Genomic DNA, 24,400 nt, shown 5'->3' on the forward strand with positions numbered 1-24,400 from the left:
AATGGTGAATGACTTCATGCAGTGCAACTGAACCTGGTCTCATTTTGCAAATGGTATCTGCTGGATGTCACATGCTTCAAATTTTTGTAACAAGATTTATAACTACTAAAATGCAGCCCCCCAAACTTTAGTGAGCAAGTATTTATCAAAATAAAGTATCCTTCCTTCCTTCCTTCCTTCCTTCCTTCCTTCCTTCCTTCCTTCCTTCCTTCCTCATTCATCATTCATTCATTTGTTCATTCCTTTCATTAGGCATCTAACATGAAGAAAGATACTTCTTTTCAATGGTTCTTTGATAACAAAGCCCGCTCAGATGGTCAATATAATCCAAATACAGGAGCTGGAATCCTACGGATTAAAAGGGTAAGTTTATTCTGAGTTAATGATTAAATTAGTAAAATTACCTGCCAAAATAGGAAAGAAACGGAACGTCATAAATGAAAGAACAGAGTTGGAGTTCTGTTTTTTGTCACTGTAACTTTTTCCAAACTTTGTGCCAGTTTAGAAATTCAAATTCCACAGACAAGGCTATTTCCCCATTACTGTTACCCACAAATAGGAGAAGGTATGGCTTTTCCCCCATCATGGGTCTTTTAAAACATACTGGAGAACCTATCAGGTAAACAGTCCATAACTGGATGATGTATTTGTTAGAACCAAACAAAATAGCAGTAAAAAGGGTGCAAACTTTTGATTCTGCAGAATTCTTCACCACGAGAAATGATAGAAAAATATAAAATGAGTAAGAAGCGAGGAACACCCACAAATTAGGGCTGTTTCTTTCTCTTTTTAGAAGAATCATAAAGTTGGAAGGGACCTTGGAGGTCTTGTAGTCCAACCCCCTGCTCAAGCAGGAGACCCTATACTAGGGGTCGGCAATCTTAAACACTCAAAGAGCCACAAAGATCCTAACGAGAAGCACCCGTTCAATTCTGGAGCCGACAGGAAGTCCAGTTCCTCCATCATAGTCTCTTCCTAGCGTGGTGTCCTTTTTCCTCTATTGACCGGAAGTCCGGTTCCCCCACCATAGAGTCTCCTCCTAGCACGGCGTCCTTTTTCTTCCGCCGACTGGAAGTCGGTTCCCCCACCACCACCATAGAGTCTCCTCCTAGCGCGGCATCCTTTTTCCTCTACCTGTCCTAACCGAAAGCCCTATCAATTGTGGAGCCGACCAGCAACAGGGAGCCACAGCAGAGGGATGAAAGAGCCACATGCGGCTCCAGAGCCGTAGATTGCTGACCCCTGCCCTATACCATTTCAAACAAATGGCTGTCAAACTGGAGGTCTTTTTGTGGGTGTTGGAGCACCCACAATTTCTGAAGGCAAGCTGTTCCACTGATTCATTGTTCTCATTGTCAGGAAATTCTTCCTTAGTTCTGGTTGGATCTCTCCTTGATACCGTAAGTTTCCAAATGCTACTTCTCGTCTGGCCCTCGGCTGCTTTGGAAAAAAACTTGACGCAACTTCTCTGGGACAGCTCCTTAAATATTGTCCCTCCTGGTCCTTCTCCTTGTTAGACTAGACATACCTGCAACTGTTCATCATACGGTTACAGGCAGTGGTGAAATCCAAACTTTTTTTACTACCAGTTCTGTGGGCGTGGCTTGGTGGGTGTGGTGTGGCTTGGTGGGCGTGGCTTGGTGGGCGTGGCAGGGAAGGATACTGTAAAATCTCCATTCCCACCCCACTCCAGAGGAAGGATATTGCAAAATCTCCATTCCCTCCCCACTCCAGGAGAAGGATATTGTAAAATCTCCATTCCCACCCCACTCCAGGGGAAGGATATTGCAAAATCTCCATTCCCTCCCCACTCTAGGAGAAGGATATTGCAAAATTCCCATTCCCACCTCACTCCAGGGGAAGGATATTGCAAAATCTCCATTCCCACCCCACTCTGGGGCCAGCCAGAGGTGGTATTTGCCGGTTCTCCGAACTACTCAAAATTTCCACTACCAGTTCTCCAGAACCTGTCAGAACCTGCTGGATTTCACCCTGGTTACAGGGAATGGCAATGTGAGACTCAGACACTGACTCTGACCCATCTGTACCCATAGATATTGAACATTTTTTAATTTTTTAAAATAAATTGATACTGTCATCCATCAGTTGATATTTTCTGGGCAATTTCAAGAGATTTCATTTTCTAACCTGTATCTGCGTTCACACAACATGCTACAGTAACTGAAAAGGGCTTTGTGTGCAATGTTGGAACTCAGCCAGTCTTTTTACACGTAGTGTGAGCCAGGCCACTACATTAAACAACCACATAGTTCATTGATTTGGTCATTTTGGAATACAAGTGCACAGCTGCAACTGAGTTTTTCTAACTTGGATTTAGGGTTCAATGTGTTGTGCGAACCCAGACATCATCTCTATATTTTGCTAGATTACCAAAGCAGACAAAGGAGTCTACAAAGCTGTGGTTTCTGATGACCGTGGACAAGACATAACCCAACTTGATCTTACAAAGGAAGGTACAATCCTTTTTTTCCCTCACTGGCCGAAATATTATTTGTTCATTCAGAGCAGACTTCCCAGATCTGGTGCTTTGATGATGTTTTGCAGGATTCTCACCCAGTTTGGCCAAAAGAAAGCAGGAGAGTTGTTTTTTTTTTAAATTCAGCATGACAATCGGTAAGGAGAAAGTGAAGATAGAAGAAAGGTTTTCAAATACTCCTTTGCTTTGCAGGCTGAGGATCTCTATCTGTCACAGAGGGCTGGGGAAAATATGTAAGATTTTTCCAGTTCACAACGAGTGATCAGCTGACCAGGACTGAGAACGACACCACATGAATTCAGAGGCATGGCCAACATTTTCATTAAACCATGCACTGAATAAACACAGGGATGGGCTTCAAAATTTTTAGCAAGGGATTCTCTGCCCGGTTACTGGGTAGGCATGGCCATGGTAGGCGTGGCCTAGTTGGCTTCCTGCACCACAGCATCTGGGAGGGTGAAAACGGCCTCCCCAGGCTCCAGGGGCCCTCCGGAGACGGGAAACGGACCTTTTCTGGCCTTCCCAAACTTCCGGTAGGCCCGTTTTTTGTCCTCCCTGAGCCTCCATGCGCCCCCTGCACTTACCTGCATCCAAAACAGGTGGGGACTCCTGGGAGGGGAGGAGTGGGCCAGGCCAGCCAGGAGTGGGATTTGGGGGGTCTCAGAACTACACAGAATCTTAGCTAGAGGTTCTCCCAAATCCCTGCAAACCCCCAGCAGCCCACTCCTGGATAAGCAATCTTTCAAAGTGTTGGTGAGATCATTTCCGAGAGTCAGTGGAGTTTGTAATTGGGATCTTACATTAGCACCTACACCACCTTTAACCATGAAGGATGATGATCTCTTGGCTTAACCTTCCCTCAAAGATTGTCATTTGATTGTTGTGAATGTCTGAACAACGTGATCCCATCCCGTTCATGTCGAAGGCACCATGTGAGATGCTTCCGGGTTGAAAGGATCAGCTGGTGATATTGCCATTGGCTGGGGGACACCCGCAAGGACTCCTTTCATGTCCTCGTCAAGGAGCTGGAGCGAATGACGGGAGCTCACCCCGCCACACAGCAGCACTCGGGTCTCGAAAGTGGGCTTGCTAACCTCTAACCCAGCATCCTAACCATTAGAGCCCTCACTCTTAGTTTAGTTTAGTTTAGTTTAGTTTAGTTTAGTTTAGTTTAGTTTAGTTTAGTTTAGTTTAGTTTAGTTTAGTGTCATTGCACATGGTACAACGAAATTAAATGCCGTTAACAATGTGATGATGTAAAATATGGGAGAACTGGCTTTTTTTAACCTGGATTTTTGAAAGTTTGCAATGGTGGAGTAGAAAGAAAATATTATTTTTGGTTCTTTTATTTAGAGACCGGTCTACACTTGTCTGGGTTTCCTGCCTCTAAACAGTAGAAAACCATAATATTGGGGGGGTGGGGTTTGGAAGTTGTGATTGGAAAGACCTCTGGGGTCAGGAATCACATATATTCCTCAGGCTGAAGGCTACCTGGTCCTGATCTAAACGAAATCTTGTCATTCAATAGTCACTAATAAATGTCTAAGGAAACCCAAGTTTAGCCAGGAGGCATCTAAACATTATCTACAATGGCTTGCTTGATATATGGTGCTATTCTTTACTATTATGTGATGCATTCTGTTTTACAGCATTTGATGACATCCTCAAGGAGCTGGCCAGAATCAGTAGTAAGTTGCTGACCTTCAGTGGCATTTATTGTACCCAAAGCCCAGGAGATAGGATTCCCATTCCATAATGTGGCTTTCTTTGCACTTCAGTTTGGATTTGGATTTCCATTCTCATCAATCTCAGGCAGCTAAGGATTATGGGAGATAGATCCGAAACATTTGGAGGGCCCTTGGGTTCCTGTCCTTACTATAAAGAACTAGAATTGTTCTTTACAATAAGGCCTAATTCTCTCTCTTTCTCTCTCTCTCTCTTTCTCTCTCTCTCTTTCTCTCTCTCTCTCTCTTTCTCTCCCTCTCTCTCTCTTTCTCTCTCTCTTTTTCTCTCTTTCTCTCTCTTTCTCTCTCTCTTTCTCTCTTTCTCTCCCTCTCTCTCTCTCTTTCTCTCTCTTTCTCTCTCTGACTTTTTTGATTAGTTCTTTCCGCATCACCTTTGAAAGTCCAGCCAACTGTAGAAGGCATCAAGATCTACAGTGAAGTAAAGTACTACACAGATGCCATGAAGACCACCTGGTACCACAAGTATGTGCTTTTATCCTGTGACTCTAGGTTTGTAGGGTAAAGTGTTGTTCTGGGGCAGACAGAGGAGGGTCTATGACAATTCGCCCCAGCCAACTCACCATGGCCAACTTGCTACAGAACAAGAGTTACACTAATACCAAAGAAATGGTGGACTAGAATCATTAAAGAAAGGATGGAAAAGTAGGGACAGAATGAAATGTGAATGGCAAAAATTAATATAATTTGTATTTATTTCAAATAATTAAATAGAATTGTTAAATTGTCCCACCGTGAATTGCCCTGTGGCAAGTTGGCTGTGGCAACTTATCCAGTGGTGAGTAGGCTGTGGTGAGTTGGTTGCAGCAAGTTAGCTGTGGCAAGTTGTCCCATTCCTGACAGAGGATGCAAAGGCATAAGCTAAGCTTATGGAGATTGACGCCCACCCAAACTTTGCCAGGACCCTCCCTTTTGTGGGGTCCCTTTTCTCCTCTCTGCTCAACATCCAGGAATCCTTCAGTTTTGCAAGGTTATTTGCTTCAACTGATTCAGATTCTTAATCCTACTTTGCCACAGAGCTAATAGTAACTAAAAATTGTCTGTCCGTGGTTTAGTGGTGGAATGTAGTCTGGATTCCCAGGAGGGAGGGGCTGCATTCCAAAGGACCAACAACAAAGGGTCAGCACTTCAAGCTGCATTTACTCTAGTGCTGACATAAGAAGGAGAAGCGGAGGCATCTGGAAAGGGACGTTTGACTTTTCACCTATTTATTTTCCCTGGAGATAATATCCCCTAGGAGATGGGATGGGAGGGGGGAAATTCCTTTGAGCTGGAGCAGTAGATTAGGGGTAGAGTGACTTGGAAGATGGCCAATGAGTGCAGAGGAATGGGGAACAGAAAGGGAGGGTTTTGGGTCTGGAAGTCAGTGTTGGCTGCGATGGAGTCGGAGTTAGAATGTCGTGCTTAATAAATGGAAGTTTTTCATCAAAGACTTTGTTTGAAATGCAATTTATTTGAGATGACCTCGAAACCTGACACAAAGTTTAGATAGTTTGGTTGGGAAGGAAAGGATCAAGATTGCTCCGTCTTAGAAATTCTCAGAGTCTATCTTTAATGACACAAGTAGTTGCTTTAGTTTGGCAAGATTTCTGACTATAGCTGAGGAACAATAAAGTAAATTGTTTAGAAGTTGTTTTTTTCTTTTGGTTTTTGGAGCCTGTCAAGCTTAGAGCACAGGTGAAATATCCACAGTCCATCTGTGGCTCATGGTGGCCGGCCTTGGGACAAGCGATGGCTCATATGGTTAGGAAGCTGAGTCAAAAGACCTTTGGAGGTTGACAGCTCAGCAGTTCAAAACCCAAAAGCAAGCCACCTGATGGAATGAGCTCCTGTCAGTTTACTCTAGCTCCTGCCCACCTAGCAGTTTGAAAGCATGCAAATGCAAGTAGGTAAATAGGTACCACTTTGGTGGGAAAATCAGGGACATGAAAGGAACCCCCGTCGAGCATTCCCTGGGCAACAGTGATGTCACCAGCTAACTCTTTCAATCACCTTGGTAGGCAGCTTTATAGAGCTACCATCATTAAGAAGTTTATAGCATAACTATGAACACAAAATGAAAGAGAGATATTGTTTAAGCAGGGATATCCAATCTTGGCAACTTTAAGACTTGTAGACTTCAACCCCCTGGAATTCTGGGAGATAAAGTCCACAGGTCTTAAAGTTGCCATGGTTGGACAATTATAGTTTAGAGCAGGGGTCTCCAACCTTGGCAACTTTAAGACTTGTGGACTTCAACACCCAGAATTGGGAGCAAAGCTGGCTGAGGAATTCTAGGAGATGAAGTCTACAAGTCTTAAAGTTGCCAAGGTTGGAGACCCCTGCTCCAGATAGAACTCCAGGCCTCCAGCAAAACTGGCTGAGGAATTCTGGGAGTTGAAGTCCACAAGTCTTAAAGTTGCCAAGGTTGGAGACCCCTGGTTTAGAGGCTGTATATTAAGTGACGACTTAATCTCCTGCTGTACCTTCAGTGACAAGCGTCTAGAAGGAGGCGATCGTTTGAAAATAGGAACAACCGTGGACCAGGTTTGGTTGCACATCCTTGATCCCAAGGAGTCCGACCGAGGCAAATACACTCTGGACCTCACTGATGGGAAAGAGATGCGCAAATTGACAACTGACCTATCTGGGAAAGGTAAACCCCACTTCCTCCTGATGATGTTATCAGTAGGGTAATGAAACGTCTTCAAGAAAACCACAAAGCTGAGAGAGCACAAGGACCACACATTATAGACTTCTCAAAAGAGCATAACAACATCCAAAATATTTGTGCCTTTTAGGATTGATTTGTTCTAGATTCCATTTCTTCGTTTTCTTGGCTGTCTGTGATCTTCTCAGGAGCCTTTTTCGAACACCGAGGTTCAAAAGCATCAATGCTCTTTCAAAACTTTTCCTTACATAGAATGTCAATTTATTTTTACATATTATTAAAGAATTACCATTTACGTAAGCTATAGCTAAACCCTTCTAAGTTTCCCTTTCATTCTTTTTTTACAGAAGTCCTCAATTTACCACAGTTCATGTAGTGACCATTTGAAATTACAGCGGCACTGAAAAAAGTGACTTATGACTGTTTTCACACTTATGACCATTGCAGCATCCCCTTAGTCACATGATCAACATTTGGATCCTTGGCAACTGACTCATATTTATGACGGTTGCAGTGTCCCAGGGTCATGTGATCCCCTTTTGCGACCTTTTGACAAGCAAAGTCAATGGGGAAACCAGACTCACTTAATAACCACGTTATTAACTGAACAATGGCAGGGATTCGCTTAACAAGTGTGGCAAGAAAGGTCGTAAAATGGGGCAAAATTCAGTTATCAAATGTCTCACTTAGCAACAGCAATGTGGGACTCAATGTTGGGCTTGGTCATAAGTCAAGGACTACCTGTATTACTTTTGCTTTTAATTTCTAATGAAACCTTTTCTTTTCAAAACAACCCCCAGTGAATTCCCGTTCTATGCAGTAATAGTTTATGTGAGGACTTGAGTGCTTCCATTTGAGAGTATAACAAAAAAACCCCGTTATTTTTCTGTTTACTTCAAATATAATGACAAGCATTGTTTACTAGCAATGTACATTTTACCTGAGTTACATACAGAGGTGGTATTCAGCCGGTTCGCACCGGTTCAGGTGAACCGGTAGTGAAAATTTTGAGCAGTTCGGAGAACCGGCAAATCCCACCACTGACTAGCCCTTCCCCCACCTGCTCACCTGCTTTCCCCACCCGGCCACTCACTGATCACCCCTCCCACCTGCTTGCCGCTCGACCTCACCTGCCCACTCATCCTGCCCACCCACTCACTGATCACCCCACCCACTCGCCCCACCCACCCACTTGCCCCACCCACCCGCTCACCGCTCGACCCGCCCACCCAACCCGACCTGCCCAGTCACTTCTCATCTCACCTCCCTGGCATAGCTGTTGCTTCTGTTTGGCTCCTCACGTGCCATTGACCACACGGTCTCTGTGAACCAGCCAGCTTGCCTGCCTTCCAACGTGGTTCCCATGGCCCAACTAAGTGGCCCTGAGCGGCCTGGATAAGCCTGTGAGTCGTGGCCTAGCTAGCTGCCTCCCACTGTCCCACATGGCACCACCAGCTTGCTTGCCTTCATTGCGGCCTACCATGCCGGCCATGCGGCCCAGCTGATATCCACACCTTGACCATTCTGCTCACCACGGCTGCCTGCGAAGGTAAGGCACTTGGCCAAAGGGCCGCCTCAGGTTGGACATGGCAAGGCTCAGCCGCCTTTCAGGCCGGGCTCTCACCAATCCTTCTGCCCACATGCCACCTGCTCTCCCTTCACCTTGGGTCAGGGGACACGCCATTCCCAGGCAGTGGCCTTTCCTCAGAGCCTCTGCCCGCTTGCTGTTCACCTCGGCTGGGTCGGGAAATGCGCCGTTCCCCCACTCTGGCCTTGCCCCAGGCCTCCGCCCGCATGCCACCCCCCTGGGCTCAAATTATGCCCCCCCCCGGCCAAAGCAATTTATTCAGCCTGCGGCCTACTGCGCTAGGCTTAAGGGCCATGGGGGGCAGCGTGGCGACAGGAGGGCCGAAGTGGTTTGGGAATGGACTGGATGGTTCTTACCTGTAAGAAGTCCCATCCGGAAAGTGCTGCAGCGGAGATCTTGCAGCCACTTCTTCTATCCCTTGCTGAGCCTTGGTCTCTCACGGAGAAACTCCATGAGCTCTCCGGGTTGGCAGCTGCTTCTCTCCGCTGCTGCTCTTGCTGGGAGAGCATCTTGTGCAATTTAGCAGCTGTGAGCCGCCGCTTTCCTCTAAGTCCCATCCGGAAAGGGCTGTGGCACAGAGACGCAGCAGCCATGTTGAATGCTGTTTCTCTCAGCTGCAGCGCTTTCCAGATGGGATTTAGAGGAAAGCGGTGGCTCACAGCTGCTAAATTGCACAAGACGCTCTCCCAGCAATGCGGAGAGAAGTAGCCACTGACCCGGAGAGCAGAGATGGAGGGGAGCAGGCCCCAAAAGGCTGCTCGGTCAAGCCTCACCTCGAGGTGGAAGCCTTGCGCATGCGCGCTCATCTTTTTGGTGAACTGGTAGTGAAATTATTTGAAACCCACCACTGGTTACATATGGTTGTAATTTTGTTTATTGATTAATCCATAAACCATATCAAAACATAGAATTCCAAACACAAATTATTACTAAAATCCTATAAAAACAATTTAAAATGAAATTGGAATGAAATACAATAACTTAATATATAGATAAGTAAAATAAGATAAAATTATATTTCAGTATCACTCCTACAATCTACCCCAATCAGTCCCACATATGCCGATCTCAACCGACCATTTTACTCAAGTACTGTGACGTATTAAATGTTGTTTTCAAATTTCAACATACTGCATAGAAGGTATGTTGTTTTAATATGGTGTTCCAAATGGGTCATTTGTTGAGTATATGAACCAAGGTACCTGTCCTCACCCTCTTATACACTGTTCTGTCCCCGTTCCACTCACACACCCCCACAGACGGCCCGGAGTTAATAAGCCACACGACAAAATTCTTTGAAAATAAAGCTGACAGCAACCCAGTGGCTAGCTACCAATTCAGACTTTACTCACACAAAACAAAGATTAGACTGCCAGCATTCCGATAAAACAGGCAGAGTTTTCAACAATACAAGGATTAATCCAAATGCAGTCCGATAAAGCAGGCAAAGTCCAGTAAAGCAGAGATCATTGATTATTTCTAGTTTTTGCTCGTCACAAACTGAACCGGCCACCACATCCACATTTATACCCTGTGGGGTGTGGTCCAGTGACTCAGCTAATCTCTGGCATGCCTTCCCCTCTGCTGCACACGCTTCTCCCTGCGCCTCTGGCGAGGGTCCAGCCAGCACTTATCTCCTTCGTCACTGTCCACCTGTGGCTGCAGGGACATGCTTGGCTCTGAGCCTATCTTTTGGCCTTCGGTGTCCTCCGGAGGCATTGCCAGAGAGGAGGGTCCTGGAGAGGGAGGCCTTGCCAACTCCTCTTCCTCACTCTCAGAGTCTGCATCTGTCGATAGCCCAGGCTCAGGCAACGGAGCCACAACATACACATAACAATCAAATAGCATGTGAGCCTAGTCTTCTACCTCTGCTGCTCTGCAAATGTAGATACATCCGTTTATTTTTCTGGTATAATTCTGCGTTCTAATGGCAATTCCTATAACTGCATTAAATATATATGAATAGATTTTAAAATGGAAGCATCTGGATGAGAGAAAAACCAAATAACTTTTAAAACTCCACTTTTTTTTTTTTTTTAAATTTGATTTATATGCCGCCCTTCTCCGAAGACTCAGGGCGGCTTACAATGTGCTCAGCAATAGCCTTCATCCTTTTGTATATTTATACAAAGTCAGCTTATTGCCCCCACAAACTGGGTCCTCATTTCACCTACCTTAGAAAGGATGGAAGGCTGAGTCAACCTTGAGCCTTGGCGAGATTTTTTATTAGCTCTTCTTCCCCATTGCAGATCATTAACATTTATTCGAGCCAACCCTTCTCTTTCTTTCTTGTTTCCTTTCTGTAGCTTTCGATGATGCACTCGCCGAACATCAAAGGCTGAAGTAAGTAGGATGGGGTTGTAGTTATTGTTTGCTCTGAACAGCTTCCTTTTTAGAAAACATTTGGAGAATCAGTTGTGTAAGACAACCGTCTCCAACGTTTCCAGGGCCACGGTCTGGTACTGGGCTGTGGCTCGGGGTTTAGGGACCCCTAATGCAGGGGTGAAATGCTCCCGGTTCGGACCGGATCACCGGATCCGGTAGTGATGGCGGCGGGTGGTTCAGAGAACCGGTAGCAAAAATCCCTGTCCCCACCCCCCATGCCCAGCTGAGCCACGCGATCATCAGGGGCTTTTTTTTAAAAACTTTTAAAAGCATTTTTTCTACAACCTCTTCGGCCGAAAAAATGCTTTTAAAAGTAAAAAAAAGAAGCCTCTGATGATCGTACGGCTCAGCTGGGATCGTCAGAGGCTTTTAAAAGCATTTTTTCTACAACCTCTTCGGCCAAAGAGGTTGTAGAAAAAAAAATGCCTTTAAAAGCCTCTGGCGATCCCAGCTGAGTTGCCTGATCGTCAGAGGCTTTTAAAAGCATTTTTTTCTGCAACCTCTTAAGGTTGTAGAAAAAATGCTTTTAAAAGTAAAAAAAAAAGGTGGCCACGCCCACCCAGTCACATTAACACCCCCCACCACCAAGCCACGCCCACAGAACCGGTAGTAACAAATTTTACATTTCACCACTGCCCTAATGTGAGATCTGGTGGATCGATGCTTTGGCTAAGAAACCTGAAATATGCAGTATTTGGAGTGGTTGTTGTGTAGCCTAAATGTAGTGACTCCTGGCTGGGAGAAGGGTCTTGCATTTAATCCTATGGTTTCTTCAGTAAAATTTATGTAAACACGGTATGTGACACGAAAACACCTTTTGTTTTGTTTTCATCGTAGGCAAGCGGCTATCGTGGAGGAGCGTGAGTATAAAACGATGCACCTTTTGCTGGTTTTTGGTCTGTTGGATTCTCAGGAGATTTATTTTTTATTTATTTTTTATTTATTTTTTTTGCACTTGGCCCCAATTTTAATTTGTTACAAATCTAAGTGAAAACTGAGCTTTTATATTTTTTTTATAATAATGTTTTATTTTTAAACAAAAATAAAACATAAAAACATCATCATTCCATACAGTTACAGACAGTATATCGATCGGTTTGTATTCTTTTGTGCTCCCTCCTCTCTTCAAAATATCACTGTACATCCCAAGGTTATTTTCATATATAAAAAAAGGAAAGAAATTCACTTAATTTATCTCAGCATCCACATATTTCATGTTTATCTCCATTTTTTATTGTCCATCCATTGATAAAATAAATCCCGTATCAAATAATATTGTTTATCTTGCTGCTCTCTTATTTCAAATGTCAATTTACTCATTTCAGCACAGTCCATCATTTTCTTAATAATTTCTTCATCAGTGGGTGTCCTTTCTCCTTTCCAATTTTTTGCAAATACAATTCTAGCTGCTGTTAAAAGGTTGACAATTAAATATTGCAATTCTTTATTATATGTCTCTGGTAAGGTTTTCGGGAGATTTATTGATTCGTTTGTTTGTTTAGAAAATTTATATAGCCGCCTACTCACTCTCAGTGACTTTAAGCGACTTACAAACAGTAAAAACACAAACTCTTCTTCTTGTGCCATATCCACCATCGGACCTTGGCAATCATGTTGGCAATCATTTTTGTCAACAGCCGCACGAAAAAGAGCTGCTGAGTTTTGTCCAAACCAGTCAGATTTGGAAGCCATGACATTCTTCTTCTGCCTGAACCTCATTTGCCTTCAATCTTTCCCTGTGAAAGTGAAGGATGCCGTCTTTTTCCGGGTGTCGCATCACATGTCCAAAATATTCTAACTTTTGCTTTTTTATGGTTTTGATGATTTCCCTTGACTTTCCCAGGCGGCTTATCACTTCTTCATTTCTGATTTTGTCAACCCAGCTTATATGTAACAGCCGCCTGTAAATCCACATTTCAAATGCTTAAAAACACAAAATAGAAAAATAAAAAATAAAAAAATAAAAAACAATTGTCCACCCACTCACCCCGGCAACAGCACATGAATAGAATAGAATAGAATAGAATAGAATAGAATAGAATAGAATAGAATAGAATAGAATAGAATAGAATAGAATAGAATAGAATAGAATAGAATTTTTATTGGCCAAGTGTGATTGGACACACAAGGAATTTATCTTGGTGCATATGCTCTCGGTGTACATAAAAGAAAAGATACATTCATCAAGAATCATAGGGTACAACACTTAATGATAGTCATAGGGTACAAATAAGCAATCAGGAAACAATATCAATATAAATCGTAAGGATACAAGCAACAAAATTACAGTCATACAGTCATACAGTAAGTGGAAGGAGATGGGTGGTGGGAACGATGAGAAGATTAATTAATTTACTAACTTAGTAAATAGTTTGACAGTGTTGAGGGAATTATTTGTTTAGCAGAGTGATGGCGTTCGGGAAAAAACTGTCCTTGTGTCTTGTGTCTAGTTGTTCTGGTGTGCAGTGCTTTATAGCGTATTTTGAGGGTAGGAGTTGAAACAGTTTATGTCCAGGATGCGTGGGGTCTGTAAATATTTTTACAGCCCTCTTTTTGACTCGTGCAGTATACAGGTCCTCCATGGAAGGCAGATTGGTAGCAATTGTTTTGGTTAATCAGTGTACCCTGGTTTACTTTGAATCCAAGGTGTCTTTTCAAATTTGCTGCTTCTACAGAGTTGGAAGCAGCACAAATCGGAAGGAAATAAATGCTCCTCCGGCATTTATTTCATAAGCGTGTCATATCAGGCAAAAATGCACCTCCAAAGATGCTTGAGTTACTTTTGGTGAAAAATACCTGGTGTGAACTTCAGATTTCAAGCCATTCCTTCCCATCTGTCAGTCCCACTCCCCAATTGAAGAAATGTATTCACTTCACACAACATGCTTCAACCCAGTTACCGAATTACCCAACATCCTAGGTTCACAGAAAATAGCAAATTGCAAAATAATCTAATGGGTTGGATTAATGCAACATCCCAAATTGCAAAGAAGCAGACTGAGATGAACATCAACCCAGCTTAACATGTTCACATGTTGTGTGAATGCAGTTACTTAGTTTGTAACTAAGTACCTTGTACATAAAAACAAGCAAGAAATTTTCAAGAAAAGATTAGACAACCCTTTGAGTGGGATAGTATAAGGATTCCTGCCAAGGGTAAGGGAGTGGACTAGAAGATCTCTGAAGTCCCTTTCATCCTATGAGTATTATCAAATTCTTCTTTTGCCATTGCATGAAACAGTCATAGAATTGAATAGATCCAATCTTTGGCCTCTGAAAAAAAAAATTCTGCTGTGATTGAATTGTACACTGGTTCTGTTTAAAAGCTTCTAATAACACTCACTTGCTTCCAAGGAAATTAATCTGCTCCACGCCTTGATTTTAGCATTATAAGGCATCCTGCAGCATTCACATGATTAATCTCTAAACTATTTAGGCATCCTTAGTGGTTGATTCAAGAGCTTCTTTGGTGTCATGGTTGAGAAACTAGGCTAGAAACCAGGGGATCATGAGTTCTAATCCTGCCTTAGGCACAAAGCCAGCTGAGTGACCTTGAGCCAGTCACTGTCTCTCAGCCCTAGGAAGCAGGCAATGGCAAACCACTTCCAAAAACCTTGCCAAGAAAACTGCAGGGACTTGTCCAGTACTCAACACTGAGTAGTAAGCAAAGAAATATATATAGCTGGGTCAGGCAACGTCCCCTTAAAAGCTAGTGTCTTCATTCACACAAGGAGGCTAAACTAGGTTAGTCTTAACCTTGTATAGGTTCATTGTGTTGTGTAAAAATAGTTCAGTGCATTGCATAGATCCAGGACACAGACTATTTCAGTAGTAGTAATAATAACAATACAAGTAGTTATTATATCCTTGTTACTAAGCAGAGTGCAGACAGGGAATAAAATAACTGATATACTTCAATTAATTGTAACATAATATAAAACAAGGAACCTCTAAACCAGTGTTTGTCAACCTTGGTAGCTTGAAGATGGGTGGACTTCAACTCCCAGAATCCCCTAGCCAGCGCTGCTGGCTGGGGGATTCTGGGAGTTGAAGTCCACCCATCTTCAAGCTTCCAAGGTTGAGAAACACTGTTCTAAACTAAAAGGTCCACAAATATAAAAATAACTAACATATATAAGTGACAGGTAAGAATTTATTTATTTTAAAACAACTTCACAACAATTGGGTAAACTCTGTTGCATGAATCCTGCCTTAGCTATGAAAACTGGCTGGGTGACTTTGGACCAGCCCACCTCGTAGGGCTGTTGTGAGGAAAATAGGAGGAGAAAGGTATGTTGGATATGTTCACTACCCTGAGTTATTTGTGAAAATAATAAAGGTAGGAAAATAAAGAAAGAGAGAGAGAGAGAGAGAGAGAGAGAGAGAGGGAGGGAGGGAGGGAGGGAGGGAAGGAAGGAAGGAAGGAAGGAAGGAAGGAAGAGAGAGAGAGAAAGAAAGAAAGGGAGAGAGAGAGAGAAAGAAAGAGAGAGAAAGAGAAAGAAAGAGAGAGAGAGAGAGAAAGAAAGAAAGAAAGAAAGAAAGAAAGAAAGAAAGAAAGAAAGAAAGAAAGAAAGAAAGAGAGAGAGAGAGAGAGAGAGAGAAAGAGAGAGAGAGAAAGGGAAGGAAGGAAGGAAGAAAGAAAGAGAGAGAGAAAGAAAGAAAGAAAGAAAGAAAGAAAGAAAGAAAGAAAGAAAGAAAGAAAGAAAGAAAGAAAGGCTGTTGCCAAAAAGTGGGATTAAAAACTGAATAGCTAATCATGATGTCTACTCTCCCTCTGCAGTCCGTGCCAAAGTGGTTCGTGGCCTTCCAGATGTTGCAACGATCATGGAAAGTAAGGTAATGAATTGTCTTGAATGGCCTCCAGCTGTGCAAGTGGGGAATAACTGCTGTGGGAACCCTGAATTATATAAGGGACCTCTTGCATTACCATTTCTATTAGCAACTGATAGGGCAGGCGTTGTGACATTCCACTTGTGTGTACCTTTGTGCAACCCTTCCAGGCTCCAAATTCATTGCACAACTCCAGATGTCTCTCCTCTTCTTCCCCAAAGTATAAAATCCTCAATGTTTCCAACAATCACCCCCTGGTTCCCACAAGATCACGTGTGAGACCCATGAAAACCCATGCAAGAATGCTAACATGGCAATCTTGTAGCACTGTAAACTTTCTAAAAAGAAATACTTTTCTTTTAATATTTTAATATATTTTAATATTTTTAATTTAATTTCTGGGAATTGTAGGTGCCCTTTGGGGGTTCATAGGAATACCCTAGCATGGGGTAAGAGGGACAAGGATCCTAGAGGGCATAAAGTGGGCTGTTTGCCCATACATTGATACTGTCAGACCTACCCTAGTCTGATCTCTTCGGAAAGAAAGACCCTGGACTCCATTTGATTGAAGTGATAGCTTTAATAAAAGATGCTGTTTGGAGTAGTGTCAGGCTAGAACTAAATTTCCTGCATTCAAATGATACAGAAAGTTTCCCCGCATCTCAGCCCTCTCCCGATGACCAATCTATGTTCAGCCAATAAGAGTCTGCCTAGGTGTTTTGAGAACGCTGAGATGTTTAGGAAAATCCACATTCTTTCTCAGGGAGTGTGGCCTTGATTGTTGACACAAACTGGTTTCGAGCTCCCTATTCTTTGTCGAGCTGTCATTCCCCCCTCTCAATTTCCCATCACATATACATGCAGATCGATTGCCCATTTCTTCTCCCCTCCCATGTCTCAGGGATGAGGTGGCTCAGGGGCTAAGACACTGAGCTTGTCCATCAAAAAAGGGCCTGGTAGCTCAGCAGACTAAAAGCATTGGGATTAACACCAGCTGTCTGCAATTACTGTAAATTCGAATCTCACCAGGTTCAAGGTTGACTCAGCCTTCCATCCTTTCTAAGGTAGGTAAATTGAGGACCCAGTTTGTGGGGGCAATAAGCTGACTTTGTATATATATACAAAAGTATGAAGGCTATTGCTTAACGCATTGTAAGCCGCCCCGAGTCTCCGGAGAAGGGCGGCATATAAATAAAATTAAAAAAAAAAAAGTCGGCAGTTCAGCAGTTCAAATCCCTAGTGCCGCGTAACAGGGTGAGCTCCCGTTCCTTGTCCCAGCTTCTTCCAACCTAGCAGTTCGAAAGCATGTAAAAAATGCAAGTAGAAAAATAGGAACCACCTTTGGTAGGAAGGTAAACAGTGTTCCGTGCGCCTTTGGCATTGAGTCATGCCAGCCACATGACCACGGAGGCATCTTCAGACAGCGCTGGCTCTTCGGCTTTGAAACAGAGATGAGCACCGCCCCCTAGAGTCGGGAACGACTAGCACGTATGTGCGAGGGGAACCTTTACCTTTACCTTTTTACCCATGTCTCACTCCCCCCCTCCTAGCCTTTGATGGCAGGATGCCAGCAAGGCGCCAAGCCGAAGATAGCAGGTATTGAAGAGGCACTGTCCTACCTGTCCCCCCCGGGTATATCTGCCTTGTCTACTTGCATTGCCTTTCACTGTCCAATCTGAAGTCCTCCAATGAATCCTTTCTTTATTTCCAAAACAGACTTTGTGCTTGACCTGCATCATCTCTGGAGATCCTTACCCAGAAATCACCTGGTACAAGAATGAGAAGGTCATTACCTTCAAAGATCGGTACAAGATGGAAGTGAAGGGCACCGTGATCACAATAACCATTGAGAACGTCAGCAGTGAGGACACTGGGAAGTTCAGCATCCTTGTGAAGAACAAGTGGGGCTCTGAAACTGGGAAGGTGACGGTCAGCGTCTACAAGCAGGGGGAAGAACCTAAGGAGCTGAAAGAGTAAAGCCCCTCTGTCTGAGCCCAGGTTCAGTTCAAAGGGCTGGATCTGGTCCAGAGGACATCACCCAATAGAAGAGGATGGTCCTTATTCATTGCAAGGAAAGACCCACCTCCCCATCTCCTACCCTACCCTCGCTGCTTTCTGAGCAGACTCGTAGGCTTATGATATTTATAGATATTTATAAAAGTCAACCTCCAGCCCCATAAAAGGATTAGCATCAGGTCCCTTGGCCACCTCTCTGTGTTTTTCAGTGCTTTCAAACATATAAATAGCAATAGCACTTAGACTTATATACTGCTTCACACTGCTTTTACAGCCCTTTCTAAGTTGTTTACAGAGTCAGCATATTTGCCCCCAACAATCTGGGTCCTCATTTTACCGACCTCAGAAGGATGGAAGGCTGCGTCAATCCTGAGCTGGTCAGGATCGAACTGCTGGCAGTAGGCAGAGGGAGGGAGGGAGGGAGGGAGGGAGGGAGGGAAGGAAGGAAGGAAGGAAGGAAGGAAGGAAGGAAGGAAGGAAGGAAGGAAGGAAGGAAGGAAGGAAGGACAATAGCAATAGCACTTAGATTTATATACCGCTTCACACTGCTTTTACAGCCCTTTCTAAGTTGTTTACAGAGTCAGCATATTTGCCCCCAACAATCTGGGTCCTCATTTTACCGACCTCAGAAGGCTGGAAGGCTGTGTCAACCTTGAGCTGGTCAGGATCGAACTGCTGGCAGTAGGCAGAGGGATGGAAGGAAGGAAGGAAGGAAGGAAGGAAGGAAGGAAGGAAGGAAGGAAGGAAGGAAGGAAGGAAGGACAATAGCAATAGCAATAGCACTTAGACTTATATACCGCTTCACACTGCTTTTACAGCCTTCTCTAAGCGGTTTACAGAGTCAGCATATTGCCCCCAACAATCTAGGTCCTCATTTTACCCATCTTGGAAGGCTGGAAGGCTGTGTCAACCTTGAGCTGGTCAGGATCGAACTGCTGGCAGTAGGCAGAGGGAAGGAAGGAAGGAAGGAAGGAAGGAAGGAAGGAAGGAAGGAAGGAAGGAAGGAAGGAAGGACAATAGCAATAGCACTTAGACTTATATACCGCTTCACACTGCTTTTACAGCCTTCTCTAAGCGGTTTACAGAGTCAGCATATTGCCCCCAACAATCTAGGTCCTCATTTTACCCATCTTGGAAGGCTGGAAGGCTGTGTCAACCTTGAGCTGGTCAGGATCGAACTGCTGGCAGTAGGCAGAGGGAAGGAAGGAAGGAAGGAAGGGAGGGAGGGAGGGAGGGAGGGAGGGAGGAAGGAAGGAAGGAAGGAAGGAAGGAAGGAAGGAAGGACAATAGCAATAGCACTTAGACTTATATACTGCTTCATAGTGCTTTTAAAGCCCTCTCTAAGCGGTTTACAGAGTCGCAGATTTCCCCCAACAATCTGGGTCCTCATTTTACCCACCTTGGAAGGATGGAAGGCTGAGTCAACCTTGAGTCTGGCAAGATTCAAACTGCCAAATTGCAGGCAGCCAGCACTTAGCAGAAGTATCCTGCAGGACTGGATTCTAACCACTGCGCCACCCCAGCTCTTAAAGAACGTCAAGAGCCAGTGAAGATACAGCCATTACTGGTTTTAGCTCAAAAGGCTAATGAGGAGTTCATACATTTCATTAAGCCAGGTGATTCTCACCATTTTGTGGAATACAGGTGGTCCTCAACCTACAGCCATTGATTTAGCAACTGTTTGAAGGTACAATGGCACTGAAATAAGAGACGCATGAGATCACATCTGCCACCATGGCAGCATCCCCACCGGTTATGTGATCAAAATTCAGGTCCTGGGCACCTGATACAGGTAGTCCTTGAGTTACGACCACTATTGAGCCCAAAATTTAGGTTGCCAACTGAAACATTTGGTGTTAAAAGCGAGTTTGCCCCATTTTATGACTTTTCTTGCCAGAGTTGTTAAGTGAATCATTGCATTTGTTAAGTTAGTCAAATGGTTGTTAAGGGACTCTGGCTTCCCCCATTGACTTTGTTTGTGTTGTGGCCCGTCAGCGGCCTATGCGTATTGTAGCGATTCCAACAACAAGGAGGCTGGTGTGGTGCTGCGCCAGCAGCGTGTGCAGCTGGTGCTCGAGTCGGACAGTGAGGAGGCTGGAGAAGATGTGCCAGAGGCGGGGATTCAGCCAGGGCCTTCAGAACCTCCAGAAGCTCCTTTAAGTGAAGAGGACAAAGAGGAGGAGCCTCTTCTCAATGCACTGGCACGCAGAGCTGTCAAAAGGCAGGAGTGGCCCCTCAGGAGGAGGTCTCCTTGAAAGTAAGGCTTGGGGCTAATTGGCCACTCCCTTAGCCTATTTAAGGAGAAATGCCAATTGCAGAAAGCTGTAGGGAACAACTTTAGTTCATTCTCCTTCGCATCTGGATTCTCTGCAAAATTGCTTCTGGGCTTTCTGCCAACTCTAGTAAGACTGTGATTATATTATCTTAGAATGCTTGTAGGCTGTTAAGGAAGTTTATTAATAGCCTTTGGTTGCAAAAGACTGAGTTATTTGAGTAAAATAATCTTTGTATAGTTTTTGTGTGTGCTGCGTTCTTTGGGGTCCGTAGCTGGGGCAGAACAGTTTGTCAGAAGGTTGGAAAAAAGGATCACATGACACTGCAATCGTTATAAGTATGACTCAGTTGCCGAGCATCTGGATTTTGACCACGTGCCCATGGAGATGCTTCAACGGTCATAAGTGTGGAAAACTGCCGTAAGTCACTTTTTTTCAGTGCCCTCATAACTTTGAACGGTCAATAAATGAACCATTGTAAGTTGAGGACCACCTGTATATATTTATCACAGTTACAACATCCTGTGATTGCTATTTGCCACTTTCCCAGCTGGTTTTCGAGAAGAAAAATCAGTAGGGGAAGCCAAATTCATTTAACAACCACATGATGCACTTAACAGCTGGCATATTCCCTTAACAACTGTGGCAAAAAAGATCATAAAATTGGACACGACTCACTTAACAACCACTTTGCTTAGCAACAGAAATTCTGATCCCAACTGTGGTTGTAATTCGAGGACTGCCTGTAAACCACAGTAGGAGGACTCCCGTGCTGTATAATACTACACTATTAAACAGGATGAAGTGTGTATTTTGGAGTGCAATTCACATTCTTAAACCTAATGGGTGGGACCAGGTGAATGGTTAAATTGGGCTCTATTTCACCTCGAACAATATTGAATTAAAGTTAAATCTACTGTAGTCAAAATGATTAGTTTCCAGTTAATATTCAATCTATTTACTTTCAGGAAATGTTACAAGTTGGTAATTACTGTGGAACAATTCTGAAAGCCATTCCCAAGCTTGCAACGGGTGCATGGGGGGCCCAAGAGCTCAAATCAAAGCCACCATAAATCGTGACTTACAAACCACAACAATTAGTCCTGAATCGTTATCAGATTCTAAATCAAAACGAAATATTTATGTGGCTGCTGCTTGCCATCTCCCTGTGGCATAAAACCAGACACCGTGATTTATAAACCGTGGTTTATGGCTTAGCGCTATGAGCAAACCCAACCACTGTAGCTGATTCAACAGAACACAATGGATCCAATCTCATGAACGAAGGCAAATATACGTTTCCCAGGTTAATATTGCAGAATCTAATCTGGGTTGGTCACTGGGACCAGAGATTTAATCCTCCGAACTTTTGAACTCGTGCTGAAGAGGGGAACTTCTCTCTGTCGGAATATGTGCTTTGCGTTCCTGCTTTTGCAGGAGCGCTGGAAACCGGAAGACCAGGTGACTGGCGCGCACGAGTCCAAAAGTTTGGAAGACTAAACCTCTAGTTCTGGTGACCAATCCAGATTGGATCCTTCAACATTATCCTGGGAGATGTATATTTGCCTTCATTTATGAGAATACAATGGAAATAAGCCATATGTCAACTTGCAAAGTTTTCAAGTTGCCATGAGCAGGAGGGAGGGAGAACTGAAGTGAATTCCATACATTCTTTCTGACCGCAATCAGAAGGAGGGTGTTAGGTTTCACAGCCAGCCAAAGTGGTTAATTGGAGAATGTGATTTATGACATGGCCAGAGAGGAGGGGAGAGACAGGGTCATAGGGGAACGTAAATCTATGCAGGATCAGTCCTGACTACATCCCAGTATTGCCGGAATGGTGCTCCTAATAAATGACTATATTTCCTTTAAAGTTTGGATCATGGCTCATGAATTAATTAGGGCATCTTTCGGAAACTTGACACCATAGCTTAGGACAGTGTTGGTGAACCTTTTTGGCACCGAGTGCCGAAATGGGAGTGCGCACACACACAGGGGGAGCTCTAGAAACCGGAAGAGCAGCTCCCCAGCATGTACACACAGGAGCACCGGAAACCAGAAGAGCAGTTCCCCAGCACGCATGAGCTAAGCTTCCGGTTTCCAGCGTGCACATGTGCGCCGGTCACCTGGTCTTCCGGTTTCCAGTGCTCCTGCGTGTGTGAAAACCAGTTGGCCGGTGTGGATGTGCATGCCAAAACCCAGAAGAGGAACGGGCGACAGCTGGCATGCCCGGAGAGATGGCTCTGCGTGCCACTTCCGGCATGTGTGCCATAGGTTCGCCATCACAGGTTTAGGATGATGAGTGAATGGAATCACTCAGGCCTAGTCTGCAAATATTCACAGATATTTTTTCAGACTTCGATTCAACGATCTCCTGGTGCTACTATATCTTTGCTGACTTGCTCTACCATTTGCTAAATAAATAGTAGGATTTGGACAGCATGATTACGATTGTATTTATTTAAGAAATATGCACGGCTGCTCAGTTCCAATATTGTGCCACTGGGCAGCTTACAAAAAAAAGCAGAAATAAATAATGATGGCATTTTGCAGTGGTACCTGCATTTTTCTGTGAGACACTCCAAATTGTGACTGCTGGATTTAAGGAGACTCCCAAGACCCTGATTTCCTCTAAGAGCAAGCGTGCACATCGGTGCCCTCTCTCCCCCCCATTCTGTGCATACAGCAGAGCTTTGAAGAGATTAGCTTAAATTTTAGCTTCCCAAGGTCAGGACAGGAAGACACGGTGGTATTGAGCAAAAGGTGCTGAAAGTCACTGAACTCTTTGGCATTTCAATTCAATGCGCCCCATTGCAGCTCAAGCCAAAGTATTTGCTATCATGGAAGAAACATCCAGAAAGGATCCCCCGTGACAAGTCACAAAACTGGTGACAGGTTTTGATGTCGTCTTAATTAAAATAAATTGCATTTCCAAACAAGTAATCTTTGAAGAAATCTTTCATTTTATTAAGCACGACCACCTGTCCCCGATCGTGGCTTCCTGACCCCAAACCTTCCCTTTCCGTTCCCCAATTCTCGGCATCTCATTGGCCCTCTTCCAAATCACTCTCCCCATATCTAGTACTTCAGCTCCCAGGAATGTCCACCTCTCCCATCTCATCTCCTAGGGGACATTATCTTCAGGGAAAATAAGTAGGTGAGAAGTCAAGCGTCCTCTTGCCAGCTGCCCCCTCTTCTCCTTCTTATGTCAGCACTAGAGTAAATGCAGATTGAAGTGCTGACAACTGGGTTCATACACCACACAGGTTTGCACACAGGTTTTATTTATTTTTTATTAAACAAATGTATATTGCCGCCCAACTCATACATAGGTGACACCAGGTGGCTTATAACGTTTTTAAAAATATTCACCCCCTCCTAAGGCAGCAACAACACAATCAAATTAGCCACTGCATCTCTGTTTGTGATCCCTGGACCCACCAACAAAGCCACAATTTTAGGGCCTTTCAGAAAAAGCAACAGGATGGGAGTAACCATACCTCAGGAGGAATGATGTTCTATAAAGAAGGGGCCATCTCTCCGCAGGTACAAATAAAATCAAGATTTGAAAAAGATGCTAAAATATATGGTTTTTATAAAGAACCAACAGAATTGGGCCAGATTTTAACAGGAACTGGTGACAAATTAATTTTAAAAATCTATACCTACCTACCTACCTAGGTATATGGCTTGGTGGGCGTGGCTTGGTGGGCATGGCAGGGGAAGGATACTGCAAAATCTCCATTTCCACCTCACTCCAGGGGAAGGATACTGCAAAATCCCCATTCCCTCCCCACTCCTGGGGGAAAGATATTGCAAAATCTCCATTCCCTCCCCATTCCTGGGGAAAGGATATTGCAAAATCTCCATTCCCACCCCACTCCAGGGGAAGCATACTGCAAAATCTCCATTTCCATCTTACTCCAGGGGAAGGATACTGCAAAATCCCCATTCCCTCCCCACTCCTGGGGGAAGGATATTGCAAAATCTCCATTCCCACCCCACTCTGGGGCCAGCTAGAGGTGGTATTTGTCAGTTCTTCGAACTACTCAAAATTTCTGCTACTGATTCTCCGAACTGCTCAAAATTTCCGCTACTGATTCTCTGAACTGCTCAAGGTTTCCGCTACCGGTTCTCCAGAACCTGTCAGAACCTGCTGGATTTCACCCCTGCCACAGGAACTATTAAAGGCAAAACTGCAACATATTCTGACATGACAAATATTTAGACAACAGTTCCTGTAAAAAGATGATTTTATAAAGAAATTGGTAAATCTGAGAAAGGTTTGGTCTTCATTGCTCATTGTTTTCTAAATATTCTCACAGAACAGAAATGGAAAATCAGAAGAACGTTGGCTGATTTTACTGTAGTATCACAGACATCTAGAAAGTTGGTTAAAGTGGCCCAGCTATGACCAGG

General features: G+C 44.0%; 1 protein-coding gene across 1 annotated transcript in view; it reads left to right on the top strand.

Moving 5' to 3' along the window:
- MYOM3 (myomesin 3) overlaps window positions 1-18,920 on the top strand; it is an 80,271-nt gene extending 61,351 nt beyond the window's left edge. Inside the window, exons 29-37 of the mRNA XM_070950083.1 lie at window positions 253-363; window positions 2,387-2,474; window positions 4,147-4,185; window positions 4,599-4,704; window positions 6,711-6,874; window positions 10,784-10,820; window positions 11,700-11,722; window positions 15,643-15,698; window positions 17,409-18,920. Of these exons, the coding sequence (XP_070806184.1) occupies window positions 253-363; window positions 2,387-2,474; window positions 4,147-4,185; window positions 4,599-4,704; window positions 6,711-6,874; window positions 10,784-10,820; window positions 11,700-11,722; window positions 15,643-15,698; window positions 17,409-17,669 (885 nt within the window). The 3' untranslated portion in view covers window positions 17,670-18,920. The remainder of the gene's footprint in view (window positions 1-252; window positions 364-2,386; window positions 2,475-4,146; window positions 4,186-4,598; window positions 4,705-6,710; window positions 6,875-10,783; window positions 10,821-11,699; window positions 11,723-15,642; window positions 15,699-17,408) is intronic.
- The last annotated feature ends 5,480 nt before the right edge of the window (window positions 18,921-24,400 follow it).

This window comes from Pituophis catenifer, unplaced genomic scaffold (genome assembly GCF_029215685.1).
Source record: "Pituophis catenifer annectens isolate HBS135680 unplaced genomic scaffold, rPitCat1.0.hap2 SCAF_9, whole genome shotgun sequence".
Classification (NCBI taxonomy): Eukaryota; Metazoa; Chordata; class Lepidosauria; order Squamata; family Colubridae; genus Pituophis; species Pituophis catenifer.